Source organism: Hyperolius riggenbachi, chromosome 9 (assembly GCF_040937935.1).
Source record: "Hyperolius riggenbachi isolate aHypRig1 chromosome 9, aHypRig1.pri, whole genome shotgun sequence".
NCBI classification, from domain to species: Eukaryota; Metazoa; Chordata; class Amphibia; order Anura; family Hyperoliidae; genus Hyperolius; species Hyperolius riggenbachi.
In genome coordinates this window covers 99,552,773-99,576,671 of record NC_090654.1, presented here as the reverse complement: position 1 = coordinate 99,576,671, position 23,899 = coordinate 99,552,773, and the positions used below count along the sequence as shown (strand labels likewise).

The following is a 23,899-nucleotide window of genomic DNA, read 5'->3' as shown; positions in this document are numbered from 1 at the left end:
ATGTGCATATATCCGCATGCAAATTTTTACCACGCGATTCCCACCGCACAAGTGAAAATGGGCCCTGACAGGAAACCAACATCCTCCAGTGGTAGACAGGTCATGTGTATGCTAGGTGTGTATTTTACCCTACAATTGGGGCTTGCACTCTCTTGCAGGTAGGCACTTATCTGTTTTTAAGTAGCGCTGCTCATTTCCTTGCCATGCACATAGGGCCATATGCAATTGATTTTTTTCTCCTGAGTTCTCCTAGGAGATCATTTTTATCTTCAGTTTAGATGAACTTTATAGCACTTTGCAATGGAAAAAGTACCAAAAAGTAGGTGAAAAAGTACTGTCAAAATTATTTTGTATATGTGTTTGCTTGCTGGGGGTGTAAAAGTAATTTTATTTACAAGTTGTGAAAATATCACCTTGTAGAAAACTCAGGTGAAAAAATGAATTGCATATGGCCCATAGGGGCTTATGCAATTCACCTTTTCTCCTGAGTTTTCTCCTATGTGATATTTCAAACCAGTCTATAAAATGCCTTTTAACCCACCAGCAAGCAAGACAATAATCAAAATAATGTTGACAGTACTTTTTTACTTACCTTTTGATACTTTTATTAATTGCAAAGTGCTGAAAAGTTGAAAAATTATCTCCTAGGAGAAAACTAAGGAGAAAAATGAATTGCGTTTGGGCCATACAGGTATTGTCAGCACCAATAAAGAGCCAGGTGGAAGAACTGGAGGAGGGTTCCATATGCGCCCTCTGGTCCAACCTCTGCACACAATCTCTGCCACTGTTTATTACCTTGTTGAAGGTAATGGAAGCAGCCAGCAAATAACCAAGATAGGGGCCTGTGTGCAGCCTCTACACAAATACTGTCCCTGGAGCAAAACTTAGCAGCCCAAAACTGAAAGGCATTAGGGCACCACCATGAGACAAACCTAGTACAGTGTTAGGTAAGAAATAGTACAACTTATACAGTATTCAGTTTTGTTTATTTCACATTTTCTAAAAACATAAGCCTGACCCGAGCATGGATGTGCTGCAAAAGTAAAAAAAAAAAAAAAATCTAAAGTAAGCACTGCAAATGCACAGGCAGAAGAAGTAAGATGAAATCTCACTTGTGTCTAAAAGGTGAACAACATACACCATATGATTTATTTTTTCTTTTTGATTTAGATGTTTTAAATGCAAACAATTTTCTTGATTAATTGTAGTGTTTTAGGCAGCGTTTGTTTCCATCTGTGCGCTTCTGTCCACTTATCAATCTGTAACATTGATGTACTGATAAAAAGCGCACTGAGTGGAAATGAGGCTTGAAGAAACAGAACAATCCATCATACACTGTTCATTTTTTTTTTCTAAAAATTAATCAGAATTTTCCAGAATAAACTAGGGGACTGGCACTACTCTTCTTCTTCTCTCCTCCTTTCTCTTTTTCTTGCTGTTGATACTTTATTTCTTCTTCTCCTCTGGAGTTTTCACTCCTTTCCTTATGTTAAGGTGATAATATTGCCTCCAAATTTGGTCTTATATATGCTACTATGTTAGCAGGGTGTCAGGATCTTCAGCTATTGAGGCCCTTGAAAGCCTATGTAGGTGTGAGAAAACGCGGAAAAGCCGCCGCGTGTACTCAGAACAGGGCGGCTGATTCCGCGTCCCACGCGGCGGTTTGCACGCATAGGCCTACATCCAGTAATATGGCCGAACGCGGAGGAACCGCCGCATGCCTTGATAGTGGTGCGGCGGATTCCGCGTCCATCGCGGCGGGTGATTTGCAAAACATGTCTGGTGTGGCTGGGACTGATAGTCCACACAGGTTCAGAAGGACGCGCGCGCGAGCCAAGAGGCAGAACTTTCATGACAGCCAGAAGGTAGTCAGCTGACCAAGCCGGTCAGCTGACGATTCTACCAGTTCCCATTGGTCCAGCACTTAGGGGAGGCGCTGGTGAGCGCTTTGCTATATATACTGGGTGCTGGTAATTCTCTGGTTGTCTGCCGTTGCGATCACTTCGTGGTAGCACTCAGACCTTGTCTGTATCTGTGTTATTAGACCAGTTTTCAAAGGTGTTGATGGCCAAGGATCTCACACCTTAGTCTAGGAATTCTGTTATCATCTGTATATTTGTATTATCTAGTCTAGTTCCTGGAGTGTGAGAATCTTGGAGCTCACACTCAAGTCATTGTTGATTATTTGTTATGACCTTTTGCTTTCCTGACCATTCTTCTGATCTCTGATTGTGTACCTTTGTCATTCTGATACTCTGTTGCTGAACTCGGCTAGTCTCTGGAATCCGCATCTGCCTCCTGTCTCTGTACCTTGTCTGTCTGTTGCCGACCTGGCCTGTCTGACCTCGAGAACTATCTTCCCTGTCTGGAGATAGTTCACAGACCTGTCAGTGACACTTCACCATTGGTGTCACTCACCTTCTGTCCTTCTCTCTCTCTCAGCCTTGCTCCTCCCCTTGGGGAGCTTTAGGCCTGTAGAAGGAATCTGATCCCTAGCAGTATCCCTTACTGTCTAGCACCCATCTTACGGGTGCGTTCCTCAAAGTATTACTGTTGCACCAATACACTCTCATCTCTCAGGTGTCCAGAGGTTAGAGATATATCTGATTATCGGTGATACTGCAGATCATCAATAATCGGGTATATTCTGTATTCTCGGTGATACTGCAGATCACCGGTAATCAGATCCTCTCTGTGTTACACCGATCGTTACAGTAGGTTTGATATATTTACTTTACTCTTTATGCTACGGTTCCTAGATGTACAGTCCAGCCTCCTATTATATTATGGCTCATATTTTTATTCTGATTGGATGTCATTTTATACTACAGAATGACTTGCATTATACAGTATTTCTGACTGTATTTTATATGCTTTTAGAAATAAAAAAAAATTAAATACAAAAAAAAAGAATTTTCCACAATAAACGATAAATCAAGTGATCGAAAAATTCAGGAAATTCAATTGAATTTTCTTGATTGCAAAAAAAAAAATACATTTATAAGTTTCTATGCAACCAATCTTTTTCATCAAAAAGACAGGAAACTAGAATGTTTTGGATGAAATGTGTATGGCCACCTATAGGGGGTCAGCTCCATTCTACTCATAAGATTTTCCAGACTACACAGTCTAATCCTTTTGCCTAGGCTCCTCTTTAACTGTCACTCAAGATCTTAAAAAGTACAGACAAGTCCCAGTTATTTGGAACTCAGCTAACCAGCAGACTCAACCAACCAGCGCAAATCGTACTCACAATGGTGAAAGCCAACTTGCTGGGAATGCACGATGAGATTTTTCAGTCGATTTACTGTCCGATCTCGATTTTCTGATCGATTTTCTGATCTTTTCTTATCAATTTCCATTCACTTCTATGAGAAATTGATCAGAAAAACAATCGAAAATAGGATCGGATATGTCGGAAATGATCTATTGAACCATCTATCTGCTGAAAAAAGTTATTGTGTATTCCCAGCATTAGGCTGTTTGTGGGCTCTGCTGTGCTTCAAGACTGGGTTCCAATTCTTTTCCAAGGCTAATACACTTTCAATTACCATATTTTAACATTTAATACAGAGTTCATGGTATGTATATAGAGTGTGGTAAAGTACTGTATTAGCTAGGCCTATTTTTAACATTCAGTCTCAAACAACCAGAAAGCACACTTATCTGGCATCAGCCAATCCCCATTGGTGCCGGATAATAAAGATTCTACTGTTTATAGGTTAACAAAAAATCTTTGTTTTTTTCCTCAAAAAATAAAATTCTTCTGAAGGTGAACAAAATTAGTTATATTCGCTAAAAATTGGTAGTGGAATTTTGTTTCCTAATACCAGTAAATTATTTCAAAGTCCAATTTCAACAAATTGTCAATGTAATAAATACCTCCCAGCATCAACAGATAAATAATATTTGTTGAATGTGAAAATAAAATCTATACAGTACTCATTTAATCCTCTGCTGAAAATACGGCATACGGAAAATACGACCCTGACTGAGCTTTGTGATATCAGAAGTCTGGGTGTTGTCTCACTGCTGTGCCCTACTCTAGCAGTGTTTGAGGAAGGGGCGTGGCCCATGCTGTCACCCACCCTCCCTCGCACATTTTTTATTGGACAGGCTGCTCGCCCTCTTCCTCTATCAGGGGATTTGGAGAGGGCACACAGTAGCTTCCAGGGATGCGTATGGGCAGAATCACCTGACTACTAGAGTGACTCAATCTGAATCCTGAAGAGTTAGATTTTTTTTCACTTTTTCACTAATACTGTATTTATCTACTGGGGTGGAGGCATAAGAAACAGTAGATCATTTTTTTAAATGGGTTTTTACTCATTTTTTTTCTTCCTTCCAGCATGTTTCTTAGGAACAGACTGCCTGATGAAGACATAACAGCTCTGTTTGAACTGGAAGCTCAGAAACCAGGCCTGCGAGTGCATACATGAATGTACTAACTAGACCAAGGACCCTCCGGGATATAGTATTCCAGAAGCACTGCAAGAAGAGATCTATCAGCTGTGTTTCTTGCTGTAAAAGGCATGTTTCCCAGCACATGCATGAGAAGGGGAGACCATCTTTTTAGACAGGAATGTGAAAAAATCTTGCAATTGGGTCTCAAGTGTAGCCATGAGAAATTGTGATTACACATTTACACACACATACTCACCAAAAAGCAAACAAGTTGACACTCACGCCTTGACTCCAATCACCAGCAATGAGAGGGCTAAGTGATGTGAGCACTACGCCTCCTCCCAGAGGTGATTCTGGGAAGCCAGTCCACTTAATGACATAGCAGCCTGACTCCAAATACTGACAGAAATCAAGCTCGAGTTAATATTGTTTCTGAAAATGTTGGAGGCCCAGGTGAGGAGGGGGGGGGGGGGGGGGGTACCATGATTTAGTTGAATAAACATTACATAGTTACCTTACCATCAGTTCCTCTCAGAAGCTCACCATTTTCTTCTGACAATAATCCCTTCCAGTTCTGACAATCTTTTGTCAGATCTGAAATATATCAGTTGCTGTCAGTAAAATATCAGTTGCTGTCAGTTATAGCTGAGAGGAAAACTGATGTACCAGGTAATGTCCATGTTTCCCTATGGCTCAAGTGGGCGATGTTACAGTTTAACTGTGTGCTGACCAGAAAGCTGTTATGGGTAATGGCCAATTTCAAAATGGAGGACGGAAAATTCCCTTGATCACAGTGAACAAACAGGACGCGGGACAGGAGAAAGACACTGAGGAGTAGACTACATGGAAGGTTTGTATGACTTGAGTATGCTTATTTTGACTTTTAATTTTCAGTTCAGGTTTTCTTTAACTGGGTCCTCATTCATGTCAAGTTGTCAAGTGATCAGGCCCAAGCAAGTCTAAATAAAAAGAAGCTAAATAGAACACATCCTGATGCGTTTTATGGCCAATGGCTGACTTCCTCAGAGGACCTGTAAATTAACAAGGTAGCACTGCTAAGAATACTGAGGGCCCGGAGCAATATTAACACAGAAATGGTCAAAGCAGTTAATTTGGATGTCCAGCTCATTCGTTTACTCAGGTGCCACCATGGACTGCAATGTAAGGTAGTTGAACTCAGCTGTAGTGCGGTACTTGGCTACAGCAGTTAGTGTTAGGTTTAGTTATAGGATGGTTAGAGATGAGGTTAGTGTTAGGCTTAGTTATAGGAGGGTTAGTTTTATGGGATAGACTTAGAGGTTAGGGTTAGGCATAGTTATGGGGGGGTTAGTGTTAGGGGAAAATGTAAGGTAAAGTTAGATTTGATCATGTTAGCGGCACACACATTACTGACGCAAATCCGTTTTTAGAATAATGTTAATGATATTCAAAATGATGTCAATCCAGCCCCTTAAATTAAAATGCACCTCTATTAAGTGTATGCTAAATGGTTACTATTGAATAACATACTAATGATTTAAACATTGCTATAAATAAGTTAATTAGCAGCTGGAATTGCCTTAGATTTGGTCTGTACTGCTTGTGGCAACTCTGCTAGATTTCTAAAGTAATACTAAGGATACCACAGACCCAGGCTACACATAGAAACTATAATGCTTTGCTTTTCCATTGCTTTAAATAAAGGAGCAGTGCACTGCTATAATAATACAGAAAGGGGCTGTTATACGGTTTAGTGAATATGATGTTTATCTGGAAAGTTAATAGCTTGCACATCTTTTATTTGATGACTTCATTTTGGAAACTCTGTTTCCGTTGTTAGCTACAACCTGTCCCAAAGAAAATTTGTAACTACTATAGACTTCCATTGTAGCGATATATATATTTCTGTTACAAGCCATAAATCATTACTAGCAGAGACCTATAGTTGGTAGATAACATGGGGCCCTGGGCAAAAGTTAAAGTGAATCTGAAGCGCCCCCACCCACCCCTCAAAAAAAATCAAAAGACTCCAATATTCTCTAAGAGAACAGAAGGCTCATGATCCCATAGTGCCTTGCTTGCTGTACCTCACTTCGTGCCCTCATTCCACCGCTGTCCCCAGGTGAAGTTATTTGACCAGCTCTGTCGTATTACTCTTTGGGACACCTCGTGCCTGAGTACTTCCAAATATGAGCAAATAGATATTGCACATACACAAGTCTGTGCTCATGCATGCACAGTACAGATGTGCTCATCTTCAGAAACACTTGGGGACGTTAGTGCTTCCGGATCTTCATGAGGAGTCCCAGAGAGCAGTGTTAAGTGCCCTTCACTCTCCTCCCTCCCACCACCCAGATAGCATCATTAGATTGCCTTTGCCTCACTCAGGAAGCAGCATGAGGCGGCCATTGTTTACCCTCCCCCATATAACAGCATTAGGATACCTTTTTCCCCCCCTCCCAGATAGCAGCATCCATTTGTCCCCCGCCCCCAGATGGTATTAAGTTGTCCCTCCTGGGTCTCGATATGCTGCAGAGTGCAAACTTCAGAGTGTTCTCAATTGTCTGGCCAATGGGCTACCTCCTTCTCTCTTCAGTGTATTTCTGGGTCTATCCTCGTTGGCACCCTTCTCCATTCCCCTCAGGCATGTATGAACTTGCATAACATGTCAGACATGCTGCAGGGATGAAGACGGAAGGACACCAAAGGAAGAAAGGGGGAGAGCACCGGCCAGACAAGTGAGAACCACTGGCATAACTATAGCCTCTGCAGTCCCTGCAGAGCCCTGATCTACATACACAGGTGAATCCAATTGTAAGAAAGAGTTTTTAAGGGGGTCAATTGTACGTTTCCTGTCTCTTTTAATTTTTTCTGAAGAGTGGAAACCTGGGGGTCTCAAAACAACTCTCAAAACCTGAAGACAAAGATTGTTCACCATCATGGTTTAGGGAAAGGATACAGAAAGCTGTCTCAGAGATTTCGGCTTTCTGTTTCCACAGTTAGGAACACATTGAGGAAATGGAAGACCACAGGTTCAGTTCAAGTTAAGGCTCAAAGTGGCAGCCCAAGAAAAATCTCAGATAAACAGAAGCGATGAATGATGAGAACAGTTAGAGTCAACCCACAGACCAGCACCAAAGACCTACAACATAATCTTGCTGCAGATGGAGTCACTGTGCATCGTTCAACGATTCGGCGCACTATACACAAGAAGATGCTGTATGTAGAAGAAGCCTTTTCTCCACCCACAGCACAAACAGAGCCACTTGAGGTATGCTTAAAGGATCTCTGTCGCGAAAATCTTAAAATTTAAAATATATGTAAACATATACAATTAATAAGTATGTTTCTTCCAGAGTAAACTGAGCCATAAATTACTTTTCTCCTATGTTGCTGTCACTTACAGTAGGTAGTAGAAATCTGACAGAACCGACAGGTTTAGGACTAGCTCATTTTATTCAGGAAGAAACTTACTTCTTATTTGTATGTGTTTTCGCGACAGTTCCTCTTTAAGCACATTTGGACAAGCCAGCTTAATTTTGGAATAAGGTGATGTGGACTGATGAAACTAAAATTGAGTTATTTGGGCATAACAAGGGGCGTTATTCATGGAGGAAAAAGAACACAGCATTCCAAGAAAAACACCTGCTACCTACAGTTAAATATTGTGGTGGTTCCATCATGCTGAGGGGCTGTGTGGCCAGTGCAGGGACTGGATATCTTGTCAAAGTTGAGGAACGCATGGATTCCACTCAGTATCCGCAAATTCTGGAGACCAATGTCCAGGAATCAGTGACAAAGCTGAAGCTGCACCAGGGCTGGATCTTTCAACAAGACAACGAACCTAAACACTGCTCAAAATCCACTAAGGCATTAATGCAGAGGAACAAGTACAATGTTCTGGAATGGCCATCTCAGTCCCCAGACCTGAATATAATTGAAAATCTGTGGTGTGAGTTAAAGAGAGCTGTCCATGCTCAGAAGCTATCAAACCTGAATAAACTAGAGATGTTTTGTAAAGAGCAATAGTCCAAAATATCTTCACCCAGAATCCAGACTCTCATTGGAACCTACAGGAAGTGTTTAGAGGCTGCCTGCCATTTCTGCAAAAGGAGGATCTACTAAATATTGATTTCATTTCTTTTTTGTGGTGCCCAAATTTATACACCTGCCTAATTTTGTTTAAACAATTATTGCACACTTTCTGTAAACTCAATAAACTTAATTTTACTTCTCAAATATCACTGTGTGTGTCTCCTATATGATACATTTAACTGACATTTTTTATCGTAACAACCAACGATTTATACAGGAAAATCATGACAATTAACAAGATTGCCCAAACTTTCGCATCCCACTGTAGTTACGGCCCTGGTGAGAATGCTCCACTTTGTGCACTCTTCAATGAGTTAGCGCTGCGTAATATGTTTGCGCTTTATAAATACAATAGATAATAATGAAAATAATGAGTCGTAACATAAGGAGGGAGACCTGGGGCTGGGGAGCCCATACACCCAGCTCTGGAGCGGTGGACAATTACCCAGTTTGCCCCTATGGAAGCACCGGCCCTGACTGCTATCAATCTCTGCTGCTGATTGTGTGCTGTCCCCTTGAAAATGAACTTTTCTTTTTAGTTATCAAACCTTCCATTAGAAAATATGTTGTGTAGTTTCATTTGCTGCTGATATGAAACTTTGAAAATTGCTAAAGAGAATTAAAATGGTAAATAAACTGGATGAGTCGTCATATTAGTGGCCTTTTTTTGTTAGCATGGAGAACTCTGATCTTCATGAAGGTAGAGGAACCCTTTTTCAGGCTTTCATGTCATCGGACTGCTTGTTTTCTTTTACGGAATTGGGGAGTTCCTTCTCTCCTACGCTTCAATGTTCTCAGCAGAAACCATCAAACAATAAGGTGGTCAGACACAAAGTGGACACACTCTTTCACTGTTAACAGTGTGCTATTGTCCGGACAGAAATAACACAACCACACTATAAATATAATACGGTATTGCCCCATGTTCTAAACACAGCAAATTGGCATGAAGTCAATGAAGTCTGAGGTTGAGGATAGGGCTGAGGGGGAAGGGATAACAATAGACCTTCATGTTTTTAAAGGGAAAGTCTATCAGAAAATTCATGTTTAAAATACAGTGTTGGAGTAATTATGTTTTCAAAATGTTATTGGAAGGTACAGCAGTGTACAATGTTATGCAATAAACTGTACGGTATCGCAAAACCTTCAGTTTTCAAAAAAGTATGTAACTAACCATCCAATACAGTGTGCTCTACTCACCCAACTTAGTACTAAGCACTATGGTGAGCAGAATAGACTACACCATCATATTAGAAAGTAAATTAACATAAAACAGGTAAAATAATGAATAAAAGAAAAATAATGTAAAAAGTAAATTGGCCTAATTAAGGCCAAACAACCAGTATAGAACAGAAATAATCAACTTGACCATTACTTTTTAGGTTGTGAAATTATGACAATTTTCAATTACGGTACTCTATTCTTATCCACTTATCACCTTATTGATAATAAATCATAACAAATCCTCATCTCTTTAGTCCCATAATTCCCAATGAAGGTCAAATCTGACAGATAAATTATGGTTGGCAAACATTCGTTCATATGCTCCTGAAGGAGGTTTTTCCAGATATAGAGATGTCGCGAACATTAGATTTTGGGTTCGCGAATGTCGAATCTGAACTTCTGGGAAAAGTTCAAATTTGCGTGAACCGGGCGAACCTCCATAGGCAGGCAAATTTCACAAACTAATAAGACTGTTTGATGGAAAACGAGTTTCAAAAGCTCTAACGCCTGGACATGGGCATGGCGGAGGGGGATCTATGCCAAAAGTTCCACCATAAATTATGTAGTTGACACAGAGTCGGGTTTTAATTCCTAAAAAGCAGAAATCACAGTACATTCCTACATTTGAGGAATAAAGGGCTGCTTTAAAATGTCCAGAGTGGTAATGTAAGTGTTATGCCCGCTTCACACTGACAGACCACACACCACGTTTACCGAGATTGAGCACTAAGAGGTCTGTAAGGCCCTTAGGTGTGTGGGCGCTGCATGCACGCTCAATTGAAGCAGAGTGGCTCAGTGTACAGCTGAATTTGTATTGTAATTTCTTCTTGGGCCTATTTGTGAAAGTATTTGTGTGTATTGATAAAAAATTATGTTGGAGGTTATTTATGTATAGAAAAGTTATTTATAACAAATTAAAAAATACAAATGCATTTGTAGAAAATAAAATTTTTTAAGGTAATATGTAATTTCAATGATAATTTTCAAAAAATGCTAAGTCAGCAGGTGTCAGGCTGGCAGCAGGCATGCCTGCCAATTCGTGGTGGGGGTGGTGGGGTCACCCAACTCCACTGCAGAGCCACACAGTGGAGGCTTGCCATCGGTGTTCAGCAGGTGTCAGGCTGGCAGCAGGCATGTCTGCTATTCGTGGTGGTGGTGTCAGCACCAACTCCACTGCAGAGCCACACAGTGGAGGCTTGCCATCGGTGTTCAGCAGGTGTCGGGCTGGCAGCAGGCATGTCTGCTATTCGTGGTGGTGGTGTCAGCACCAACTCCAATGCAGAGCCATGCAGTGGAGGCTTGCAAGCAATGAAATGCAGGCTACCTGAAACTCCATCATGATGTCTGAAGAATGAGAAGGGAGGGTGGTGGTATGCGTTAACTGGCACCCTCCTTTTTTTAGTTTACCTTGTTTGACAAAGTTAATTATGACTAATTAAAAAAATACAATTTTTGTTTTTTACAAATTGAAAAGTTTACAAATGGAAAATTGAAAAATTATTTATAAAAAGAAATTTTGAAATGTTAAGTCAGCAGGAGTCAGGCTGGCATCAGGTCTGCCTGCATTCGTGATGGTGGTGGTGGTGGTGTCTCCCAACTCCACTGCAGTGGAGGCTTGCAGTGTTGGACTGGGAGCTGGAAAAGCTGAGGAAATCCACTTGCTGGCCAAGCAGCAGTAGTCAAGTGTTGCTGCTCACAGTCAAAATTTGCTGCAGGTGTCTATTGGGAGTGATAACACAGGGTTACTGCTGCTTAGCCAGCAGGTGGATTTCCTCAGTTTTTCCACCTCCCAGTTTAACACTAGAGGCTTGCCAATTGCCATTGGTGTTCAGTGGGGTGGAAGGCTGACAGCAGGCCTGCCTGCCATTCGTGCTGGTGGTGTGGTGTCACCACTAACTCCAATGCAGGGCCACGCAGTGGAGGCTTGCAAGCGATGAAATGCAGGCTACCTGAAACTCCATCATGGTGTCTGAAGAATGAAGAATGAGATGGGAGGGTGGTGGTGTTATGCATGAACTGGCACTCTCCTTTTTTTAGTTTACCTTTTTTGACAAAGTTAATTATGACTAATTAAAAAATACAATGTTTGTTTTTTACAAATTGAAAATTGAAAAGTTTACAAATTGAAAAGTTATTTATAAAATTCCACAATGTTTTTTTTTTTAGAAATGTTAAGTCAGCAGGTGTCAGGCTGGCAGCAGGTCTGCCTGCCATTTGTGGTGGTGGTAGCACCAACTCCACTGCAGAGCCATGCAGTGGAGGCTTGCCAGTTGCCATTGGTGTGTTCAGTGGGTGGCAGGTTGGCAGCAGGCATCAAAAGTACCAAGTCACTAGTAGAAGGGGAGGCAACGGTTGGTGCAACTGCTCTTGATCATAATATCAGGAACCAGAGACGACCCGTACGGTGCCATAAAGAAGTTGTGCTGTGTACAAACACCTGTGCCTTCTCAAGTTGCGAATGTAAAAACTATCTCTAATCCACAAAAACTGAGAAGCATCACACAGAAAATGTTGCTTCAGATAAATTGCAAGCTTGGAGGAGAGCTGTGGGGAGTGGACATTCCTCTGAAAAATCTGATGGTGATTCGGAATGAATGTCTACCATGACCCTCATTGTGGTGGGCTGTGCCTTCCCCATTTCCATGCATAGAAGCTGTATGTATAACATGAGTTTCACTATTTGTGTTGTGCACGTTACGCAGGTTGCTTGCATGACAGTAAACTTGAAGAGGAACTTTAACTCAAGATTGAACTTCATACCCCCTTTCCCCTAGAAATCTATACCTTTTCTTGAATAGATCATTAGAGGGGTCTGTATGGCTGATATTGTGGTTAAACCCCTCCCACAGTGTGATGCCATGGCCCTGACAGTTTATTCACTGTGAAGCTCATTGCATTATGGGAGATAACGGCTGTTTCAGACTGCCAAGCAAGCAGTATCTACCTCTATGCATAAAACTCTCAGTGAAGGGACATTCCGCAGAGGTCACCTGGCAGGACTAAAGATGTTGCCACCTGTAATACATTTCAGAATGTAAATTGGGGTGTGGAAAGATTTTACAATGGGCATACACTAAATCATTTATAAGTTAGTATTGTAAAATATAAGCAAAGTTATTCATTATGTTATTTTCACCACAGTTACTCTTTAAAGCAAACCTGAATTGAAAAATAAACATACTTTGTCATATTTATAGCCCACGTAGTCTGCTCATCATTCCCTTTCTCCTCTCTCACGTCCTATTTGTCCCCTGTAATTCTTGGAATTTTCCATCCTTCATTTTAAAAATGGCAATGAACCTGTAACTGCTTCTGGGTCAGTGCTCTGTTAACTAGTAATATCACCCACTTGAGCCATAGGGAAACATGAGCATTACCTTGCACATCAGTTTTCCTTTCAGTTAGAACTGACAGCAACTGATATAGTGGAAAGGGCCCAAAGGCTTCTAGTTCTGACTAGATCTACTCGGAAATGAAAGGAATCATTGTTAGAAGAAAATGGTGAACTTCTGTGAGGAACTGATGGTGAAATAAGTATGTTATATTCATCTGCAGGTACATCATATGTTTATTTAAAAAAAAATGGACTTGGTCAGGTTCTCTTTAAGGTGCGCTGTGGGTGCACATAAAATATACTGGCGTTTAGTGAACATACCTCATTGTGCATTGCCTATTGCCCAGATTTGTCAGGTGCATCAGTAACTTCTATGTTTTATATGTAAACTTAGCAACAGATTGTTGACGGAATAGATTTGTAATGTTATCCTCCACAGATCTCTTCATCAAGACTTCGGAATACTGCTGCCCTCCAATGCTAGGTACACACGATACAATTTGCTGTTAGATTTACCTGGCAGATCGATTTTTTTCAACATGTCCGATCTTAATTTCGATCAATGCTCTGATCGATTTTTCAATCGATTTCCATAAAAGTGAATGGAAATTGATTGGAAAATCAACCAAAATAAGATCGGATATGTTGAAAAAAATCGATCTGGCAGGTAATTATAACAGAAAATTGTATTATTATTCTTTAGTATTATTTATATAGCGCTGACATCTTCCACAGCACTGTACAGAGTATATTGTCTTGTCTCTAACTGTCCCTCAGAGGAGCTCACAATCTAATCCCTACCATAGTCCTATGTCTATATTGTATAGTGTATGTGTTGCAGTCTAGGGCCAATTTAGGGCGGAGCCAATTAGCCTATATGTTTGTTTTTGGGATGTGGGAGGAAACAGGAATGCCCAGAGGAAACCTACGCAGACACGGGGAGAACATACAAACTCCTTGCAGATCTGGACCTGGCTGGGACTCGAACCGGGGACCCAGCGCTGCAAGGCGATAGCACTAACCACTACACCAGCGTGCTGCCCTGTATTGTGTATACCTAGCATTAGGAACCACATAGTACTAAAATATTGACCAGAGAGTGAGTTGTGTAATCTACAGGCCAGCGCTGAGCACAGTGCCTGACAGACTGCATTCTTAGCTTTCTCTTGGAAGCTGTCCATGGGCGGTGTCAGAATGTCAGCTGATGCAGATGCACAGTGATGCAGAGGGAGGAAGTACTTTACTGTCACTAAGTTACAGTCAGTGTAAAATATCTTTCCATAAGCTTTGTAGGTTAAAAAAAAATCTCTATTTTATGACAGGAAATCATCTTGCCTGTTTACTCCTCAGTATTAAAGCATACAACGTACAATACAGTATGTCACAGCAAGATAGGAGGATTAACAGTAGGGTGTGTGATGAGAGATCAGAGTTCAACCAGGAAGCTGAGCACAAGGAATAGAGACCAGCACATGTGCATTGCTACGGCATAAGATTTAACTCAAAGGTAAGGCAAAAATTCACAAGGAAAGAAGCTTCACTTTCTTTGGCCCAGTGCACACCAAAACCCGCTAGCAGATCCGCAAAATGCTAGCAGATTTTGAAACGCTTTTTCTTATTTTTCTGTAGCGTTTCAGCTAGCATTTTGCGGTTTTGGGAAGCGTTTTTGGTGTAGTAGATTTCATATATTGTTACAGTAAAGCTGTTACTGAACAGCTTCTGTAACAAAAACGCCTGCAAAACCGCTCTAAACTGCCACTTTTTAGGGCGGTTTGCGTTTTTCCTATACTTTACATTGGATGCAGAAACGCCTCCGCAATCCAAAAAAATGCCTCACCCCGGCAGTATGCGTTTCAGCAAAACGCCTCCAGCTCTGGTGTGAACCACCCCATTGAGATACATTGACCAAGCGTATCTGCAGCCGCAAGCGGCTGCAAAAACGCCAAAAAACCCGCTCGTTGTGCACCAGCCCTTAGAGAGACAAATCTCTCATGATACTGCGCAAAGAATTAATAACAACTGTTAATTAAACCAAAGCTGACTCCAGGTAGTCTCGGGAGCACAGGAAACATGGAGTGCCTGAGCAATTAAAGGGAAAGCCTACAGTCGTTAGATATAAACACACTATAAAAGGGAGACACAGAGAGCCCAATATAGTGTAGTATGTACAGGATAACGTGTAAATGATAAACAGTGAAGTATATACACTCACAAACAAGGATTATCAGGCAACCACTGTAAATGCAGGTGAGGAGATTAGACCTGTCCTCACTCAGGATTAAGATGTCGCTCTCTGTAGATCAGAAAGGTAGGGGTAGGTCACCCTGTATGGACACAGTGTATTTGCTAGAGAACAGAGGTGCCAACAGAATAAAAAGTGATAAAAACGTTAAAATTGCTAGGGAGGCAGTGGTGGACTTACCTCCAGAAAGCAGACACGAACAACTGTCTGAATCAAACAATTGAATTTATTTAGCGTACCCCAAGAAATGCAACACGTTTCGCAGGCACAACCCGCTTCATCAGGCAATAGAATAGGGGACAAAAGACAGTGGCTCGGTAGAAACACAAATAGCACTATTCATGTTTCTACCGAGCGACTGTTTTTTGTCCCCTATCCTATTGCCTGATGAAGTGGGCTGTGCCTGCGAAACGCATTGCATTTCTTGGAGTACTCTTAATAAATTCAATTGTTTGATTCAGACAGTTGTTCGTGTCTGCTTTCCGGAGGTAAGTCCACCACTGCCTCCCTAGCAATTTTAAAGTTTTTATCACTTTTTATCCGGTTGGCGCCTCTGTTCTCTAGCAAATACATAAACATACTAGAATTAAATTGCCTAAAAAGATTGTTCGTAGTTCAGGAGAAATTGTAGTGTGCGTATGGGCGTAACATGACGCAGCTGACAACGCAGTTAGTGATCCACCATGATGGATCCTTAAAGCAAACCTGAAGTGAAAATGTGAAGAGAAAAAAAGATTGTATCTAAAGTCCTTATCCTTAATAGATCTTTACTCCCCATAGCTTATTTTGATTTATAGGTTGAAATCTACCTTTAAACATTTTTAAGTGTTTTTTCAGCTTCTACATAGACAAATCTTGAATGTTTGAACTTATTGGAATTTTCACTTAGATCCCCAAATAAGTAACCCATACAGGGACAAAAATACACTGTACTAGGACTGCACATACACATGTTTATCTCATCACGTCACTTCATTTTTCCACCACTTATAGTCCATGGACCCTCTATGGCTTTTTGTAATTATTCTGGAGCTCCTGAGAAGAGAAAATGAGAGGCAGCATTAAATAGGTAACTTGGGTTCTAACTGTTCTCCATTCTTAAGGTGGCCATACATCTGTAGACTTGGCGGCCGATCAACCATCAGAGTTGATAACTATTATCAAATCTTATGAAAATCCATGCTGCCTAGAGCCTGCCAATCAACAATTCGACGAATTTCGAGATTAAATTGGTCACATGCTAGAAAATACTGGGCCGACATGCTTGATCAGGTGTGCAGGGGTAATAGTCGATCAAAGTATTAATGCATGGGCACCGGAAGGGGGTACATGTACATTTGGGATGGGGCTGGCGAGGTGATGTCACTAGGCCAATTTCCGAAAGATTTCATTCTGAAAACGACAGAGAATCGGCCTGCGGTTTATGGAGGCCGACAAATCTCTCCGATCAAAGGGAGAGATCTATCTCTTTGTCAATTGGCCGCGAAAAACAAATTGGTCTATGGCCACCTTAAACCTTTTAGCAGCCCAACTCGAGTTATCTCATTTTGGATAATGCAGGGCAGCTGTAGCCGGCAAAACTTGGGCTCCCTGATGCAGCCTAATGCAAAGCGTCAGGGAGCACTTCACATTTACTTGTTCCGGCTACTGGATCGGCTCTCCTCTTCCTCCACTGAGCGGGCGCTGTAATGTTGGCATCCTCTTTTGGGTCCCGATCACATGATATCACATGTGATTTGGACCCAGAGGATGATGTCAGCATAGCAGCGCAATTCGGTGGTGGAAGATGGGCGATGGAAGAAACTCTTGACCAACCGGGTGGCGCTGTAACGCTGACATCATCCTCTGGGTCTCAATCACATGTTATGCCATGTGATCGGGGACCCCGAAGAGGATGTCTGCATTACAGCGCCCCACTCGGTGGAGGAAGAGGAGAGCCCATCCAGCATCTGGAACAGGTAAATGTGAAAGCGCTCCCTACCTCCTAACGGAGGCACAATGGGGGAGGAAGAAGAAACACAGTGTGAATACAGTAACAAAAGTTTGAATTAGGCAAGGGAAAGTTTAAAATAACTTTTTCCACTGTCTCTGTTCCTGTTGGGAAGGTACACCTACTTCCTGTCAGTACAGAAAAGTGAAAAAAATTATCCTTTATGGAGACCGAGTAAAACACACTAAAGAGGTTCTAACCATGGATGAGCAGGAACATTTGCATTGCTTAAGTTTCAGGATTTCCACAGATCCCTTTAAAAATTGTTGGGCAATATTACACTAGTAGTAGTACTGGTAAAAAAAAAAGTTTTCTATAAGATAGTGCTGCCCCATGTACCTGGATTATGCAGTGTTTTTTTCTCTGAAGAGGCAGCTCAGGTAATGTTGCATTGCATTCTGGGTATGGGCACTGAACGAGGACAAACTGCTTCAAGTATCCTAAAGATCCTTCAACATTGTGCAGCAAGATTTCTTGTGTACGGGGTGCACCCAGGGGGATCCGAAGGGTCCTAGATGTGTGTACTTTGCTTTAGTTCTATTGCTGGTGGCCCTCCTGTGGTGTTAATACATTTGGCCTGTAGATGGCACTGTTCTACTTGTAAAACTGTAAGACTATATGTACTCTTGTGGGTTGTTGGTTCCTGTTTTCCTGCTAGCTAGGAACATGGCGTGAAATGCTGCTTCATGTATAGGGCTGCTGAAGCCTGTAAACCTGGTACCAGTTATTCTGCATCCGTGACTATCGAACACAACACCTCCCTTCCTAAGCAGTGACCTATGGGACACAAGTTGTAATACAACATTATAGATGGTGTACTTGGTTATACCTCATTATTATTATAATTATTATTATTTTTTGTATTTATAAAGCGCCAACATATTAGGCAGCGCTGGACAATAAATATATACAATGATACAAGGATGACAGACATAACAAGGTTATGCAACATAGGACAAAGTTATACAAGGCAAATTGTACAAAATACATGATCATGTGATATGGGCTGGATTGGTAGGCCAGTTATACAAGTACAGGCTGTCATAGGACAGGAGCACATGATCCTGTAGATTACACTAGGGAAGGGTATACCTGTGAACAAGCTCCGAGATGTAGGTAGGGCAGCTTTTGTGCACAGATTTTATGATATGATTCATGTACACAGTCAGCTAGTATGAGTTGACTTTAATACTGGACCTTCTTGTTGATTCAGTGGCATTATTTTCCTAAGACTGCTTAAAGTGAACCCAAGGTGAAAATAAACCGATGAGAGAAAAGAGAAAAGACGCCTTAGAGGGGATCTAATTAACATGTATAAATACATCAGAGGGCAATATAATAGCTTGGCGTATGAGCTTTTTGTTCCTAGGCCTTCTCAAAGGACTAGAGGACATGATCTGCGCATGGAGGAAAAACGTTTTAGCCATTTATTTAGGAAAGGGTTCTTTACAGTAAGAGTGATTAAGATGTGGAATGCATTGCCACAGGAAGTCGTTATGGCAAACTCTATGTGACGAACAGCCCCGCAATCTCGTCTAACTTACTCCAGTACCATCAGGGATTAATCGCCTCTGATGGCTTGTAAGACTGTGAGCAAGTTGACGTTAAAATAGCGGTTGCTGGGTCGTCAGGTAATAATGCGACAACGCGCGCCAATCTTGTCTAATCTGACACCGTTACCATTCGGGAAATAGACACATCCGATGGTTTGTAATATGGTGAACAGAGTCACGCCAAAGATTGGTCGCACCGCTGCCGTTAATGTGACTTATTTGCAGTAACACACCAATTCCTGTTCCCTTTGCTGCAGTTTACCATAAAGCCTCAGACCCTGAGGGAATCCTGAAGACAGTCAGAACTGCAGGCAAAGTAACCTTTTGGATTGGTTGGTGAGTCCACACACAGTCCAATTTCGATTGTATATACAATCGATACAATCTGTGTTCTCATATAGAGGCCAGGTCGCTGCCACCAATCCGCAATAAAAGCGTACGAATGCGCTAATTCTAACTCTAGCTAAATACTGTAGGAAAAAGGGTTAATTAGACAACCTTTCTAGAGATAGCAAAACTAACAATATTTAATATCAAAACAGTTATGGTAACATGTCTCTCTGAAGATGTGAATTCTTTTGGCGGAGATTTGTTTCAGAACAGCACTTAGACGAACGATTTTTAAATTATTTATTTAAAGAAATAATGCAGAACAAAATATAGCAATAGAAACAAATGGATACAGAAATAATAAGGGTTCAATATGAAAATAATAGCTGATTACAGTCTGAGCAGTTTGTCAAGTTACCGTGTCCTTTGCAGTAAGTCCCACAGAAGATTTGTACTCCAATTCTGGAAAGTTCTGAGGAATAGGTATTAATCCTTTTATCATCCAGCCCAAATCCGTGATGGTACAGGATGGCTGGGCAAAAGACTTCCTTCTCTGTCCAGCATTGTTGGTTTTAATTCTTCCTCTGCCAGAGGGCGGAGTTGTAAAAGGAGATGGGTGTTGTATACCTTCTCCCGCCCTTTGTCATGACAAGCAGAAAGAATAGGAAATAACTGGAATGATCATAGCTCGGCAACAGCCGACCAAAACCAGCAGCGAGTGACACGGGCGCGCTTCTAGCGTTCTCTGTGGCACGCAGATACCAAACATGTGCATCTTGGGGTATCCCGAGGCAAATCACACTGTTGCTTGTTTTCGGATAATGGTAGGAACGTTCTGATTGGTTCTACCACACACAAATCATTACTAATTATGGTCTGCTAATTTTGTAATGGCTAGCCTCGACAGAAAACTGATTAATTTAGTAAAATGTCTGAATGACTTATTCCTTCATATCCAGGTGAATTAAAAGTCATTTTCTCTAACCCTCTAACTCCCCTCAGGCTAGATGCAGGAATGTGAATGGGTCCTAATGAGTTTACAACCCGGCCTGTTTGTCCAGGCCTAGCTAGTATCGCCTTTGAAGAAGATTTGTGTGCTATGTGAATGGCTCTGGTTTTAGGGTTTTATTGGGGATCTTCAGGAAGTGTAAACAAGCACTCACATTCCCCCAGTGCAGGGGTTGTGAGATGGGAAAACATTAATTTTCTAACAGCAGGCTAATGAATTTAAAGGGGTACTCCAGAACCGATTTTGTGCGCAATTTACATGCGCTTGCCGCAATGGTGTTCGCGAAATCGTGACACTCTATACCTGCATTTAAAGGGGGCTTAGATGCATTCCTTGCATTGAAAGACATCCATGGCTACAATTACTAGGTAATGCCTAATGATGTTGATCCAGGGATTTTATCTGATTGCCATCTGGAGTCGGGAAGGAATTTTTCCCTTTAGGGGCTAATTGGACCATGCCTTGTAAGGGTTTTTTCGCCTGCCTCTGGATCAACAGGGATATGTGAGGGAGTAGGCTGGTGTTGTACTTTATACTGGTTGAACTCGATGGACGTATGTCTTTTTTCAACCAAAATAACTATGTAACTATGTAAGATAAACAATTATAATTATCCTTCTACTCCTAAAAATGACTTTTTTTTAAGTATCCTAGAGTTTTCATTTATATTTAAACATTTACAAAGTAGGTTGAATGTTTTTCAGTCTCTAATCAGTAGCAGCCCAATAAGTGTCCCAGAGCTAGAAAAAGGTCAATAGTTCATGTATTTTATCTCTCCCTGCCCTCAGAAGTTGGATTCTGCCAGGAAAACTTTTATGGCTGTATTTGCTTATCGGTGATGTTTACTATATTCTGTCAAGACAGAAGCTGTCACTTCCATGTCTAGAAATTAATTCTTTCAGGCAGTAAAATCAAACAAGTAAAACAGCCTGGTTATCAATATGTTTTGTACTGTAAACACACGTTTATCTCATCATGTCACATATCGCCTCAGGTACACTTTAAACATTACAATGTTCTGTACAATAGATAAGCCATTGCCATCATTTTTGTCTTCAAGGTTACTTGCTTTCTCCACAAGTGTACAAGATGGGTCAGATCCCTGAAAGATATGCTGAAAGTGAGTTTTATTGTAATTTCATAAATAAGTGCATAAAAATCATTCAGTTTGTGTAATTGCTTAAAGGGACTCCGAGCAGTGTAGAAACTATGGAAAGATGCATATCATTTTAAAGCTCTCTTTCTCCACTTTCAATGATATATAAACCGCCGCCCTGCGCCTTTTAGTTTTCGCTATTTTCGTGATTGAAATTGCCGCGGCTGTGATTTCAATCGCGAAGATAGAGAAAACTAAAAGGCGTAGGGCGACGATTTAGGTGTCGACAGAAAGAGGAGAAAGAGAGCTTTAAAATGATATCCATCTTTCCATAGTTACTTGTAATACACAGGACGACACTTTCCAAAGTGTCAGCAGCTCCATTCAGCAGAAAAAGTCACCCTGTGTAATACAATGTAACTATGGAAAGATGGATATCATTTTAAAGCTCTCTTCCTCCTTTTTCTAGCGACACCTAAATCGTCGCCCTACGCCTTTTAGTTTTCTCTATTTTCGCGATTGAAATCGCGGCCGCGGCAATTTCAATCGTGAAAATAGCGAAAACTAAAAGGCGTAGGGTGGCGGTTTATATATCATTGGAAAGAGGAGAAAGAGAGCTTTAAAATGATATGCATCTTTCCATAGTTTTTGCACTGCTCGGAGTCCCTTTAACCACTTGAGGACCACAGTCTTTCTACCCCTTAAGGACCAGAGCCTTTTTCTCCATTCAGACCACTGCAGCTTTCACAGTTTATTGCTCGGTCATACAACCTACCACCTAAATGAATTTTACCTCCTTTTCTTGTCACTAATACAGCTTTCTTTTGGTGCTATTTGATTGCTGCTGCGAGTTTTAGTTTTTATTATATTCATCAAAAAAGACATGAATTTTGTCAAAAAAAATGATTTTTTTTTTTATTTTCTGTGCTGACATTTTTCAAATAAAGTAAAATTTCTGTATATATTTTTGTCCAAATTTATTCTGCTACATGTCTTTGATAAAAAAAAATCCATTCAGTGCATATTTATTGGTTTGGGTAAAAGTTATAGCGTTTAAAAACTATGGTGCCAAAAGTGAACTTTCCCATTTTGAAGCATCTCTGACTTTTCTGACCACCTGTCATATTTCATGAGGTGCTAGAATTCCAGGATAGTATAAATACGCCCCAAATGACCCCATTTTGGAAAGAAGACATCCCAAAGTATTCACTGAGAGGCATGGTGAGTTCATAGAAGATTTTATTTTTTGTCACAAGTTAGCGGAAAATGACACTTTGTGACAAAAAAAAAAAGTTTCCATTTCTTCTAACTTGCGACAAAAAAAAAATGAAATCTGCCACAGACTCACTATGCTCCTCTCTGAATACCTTGAAGTGTCTACTTTCCAAAATGGGGTCATTTGTGGGGTGTGTTTACTGTCCTGGCATTTTGAGGGGGTGCTAAATTGTAAGCACCCCTGTAAAGCCTAAGGCTTCTTGCACACAGGGACGTTACAGGCGCACGTTAGTGCAGCCTGTAATGCTCCCCCAATGCACAGCAATGTAACACAAGTGGGCTGTTCACACTGCCCACGTTGCGTTACATTGTAACGCAGCAAAGTGCTGCATGCTGTGCGTTCTACGCGGCTAAGCCGCGTTAGACTGTTTGCACATGCTCAGTCATGTTGGGGAGGAGGTGAGAGCGGCCGGGCACATGGCTAATTAATATTCACTGCACTCAGTGACGTGCAGTGTTTACCTCCTGGAGCGGCCGCTCTATGCGGCGATTGGCCGGGCGGGACCATGTGATGCCGCATGCATCCAAGAGTATGCATCACGGACGCCAGAGTGCGCTGCACAACGCGGCTCACTCCGAGGTCCACACCAGAGAGCACCAGGCGTTGCGTTAGGGGCACTTTATGTGCCCTATAACGTCCGCTAAACGCAACGTTCTGGTGTGTAACTAGCCTAAAGGTGCTCATTGGACTTTGGGCCCCTTAGCGCAGTTAGGCTGCAAAAAAGTGCCATACATGTGGTATTGCCGTACTCAGGAGAAGTAGTATAATGTGTTTTGGGGTGTATTTTTACACATACCCATGCTGGGTGGGAGAAATATCTCTGTAAATTACAATTTTTTGATTTTTTTTACACACTATTGTCAATTTACAGAGATATTTCTCCCACTCAGCATGGCTATGTGTAAAAATACACCACAAAACACATTATACTACTTCTCCTGAGTACAGTGGTACCATATGTGTGGCACTTTTTTGCACCCTAAGTGCGCTAAGGGGCCCAAAGTACAATGAGTACCTTTAGGATTTTACAGGTCATTTTGCGACATTTGGTTTCAAGACTACTCCTCACGGTTTAGGGCCCCTAAAATGCCAGGGCAGTATAGGAACCCCACAAATGACCCCATTTTAGAAAGAAGACACCCCAAGGTATTCCGTTAGGTGTATGGTTAGTTCATAGAAGATTTTATTTTTTGTCACAAGTAAGCGGAAATTGATTTTAATTGTTTTTTTTCACAAAGTGTCATTTTCCGCTAACTTGTGACAAAAAATAAAATCTTCTATGAACTCACCATACTCCTAACGGAATACCTTTGGGTGTATTCTTTCTAAAATGGGGTCATTTGTGGGGTTCCTATACTGCCCTGGCA

At 41.3% G+C, this 23,899-nt stretch overlaps 1 protein-coding gene across 1 annotated transcript in view; it reads left to right on the top strand.

Moving 5' to 3' along the window:
* LOC137533496 (uncharacterized) overlaps window positions 1-23,899 on the top strand; it is a 132,460-nt gene that overhangs the window by 48,473 nt on the left and 60,088 nt on the right. The window contains exons 11-12 of the mRNA XM_068254874.1: window positions 4,349-4,431; window positions 21,221-21,280. Coding sequence (XP_068110975.1) covers window positions 4,349-4,431; window positions 21,221-21,280 — 143 coding nt within the window. The remainder of the gene's footprint in view (window positions 1-4,348; window positions 4,432-21,220; window positions 21,281-23,899) is intronic.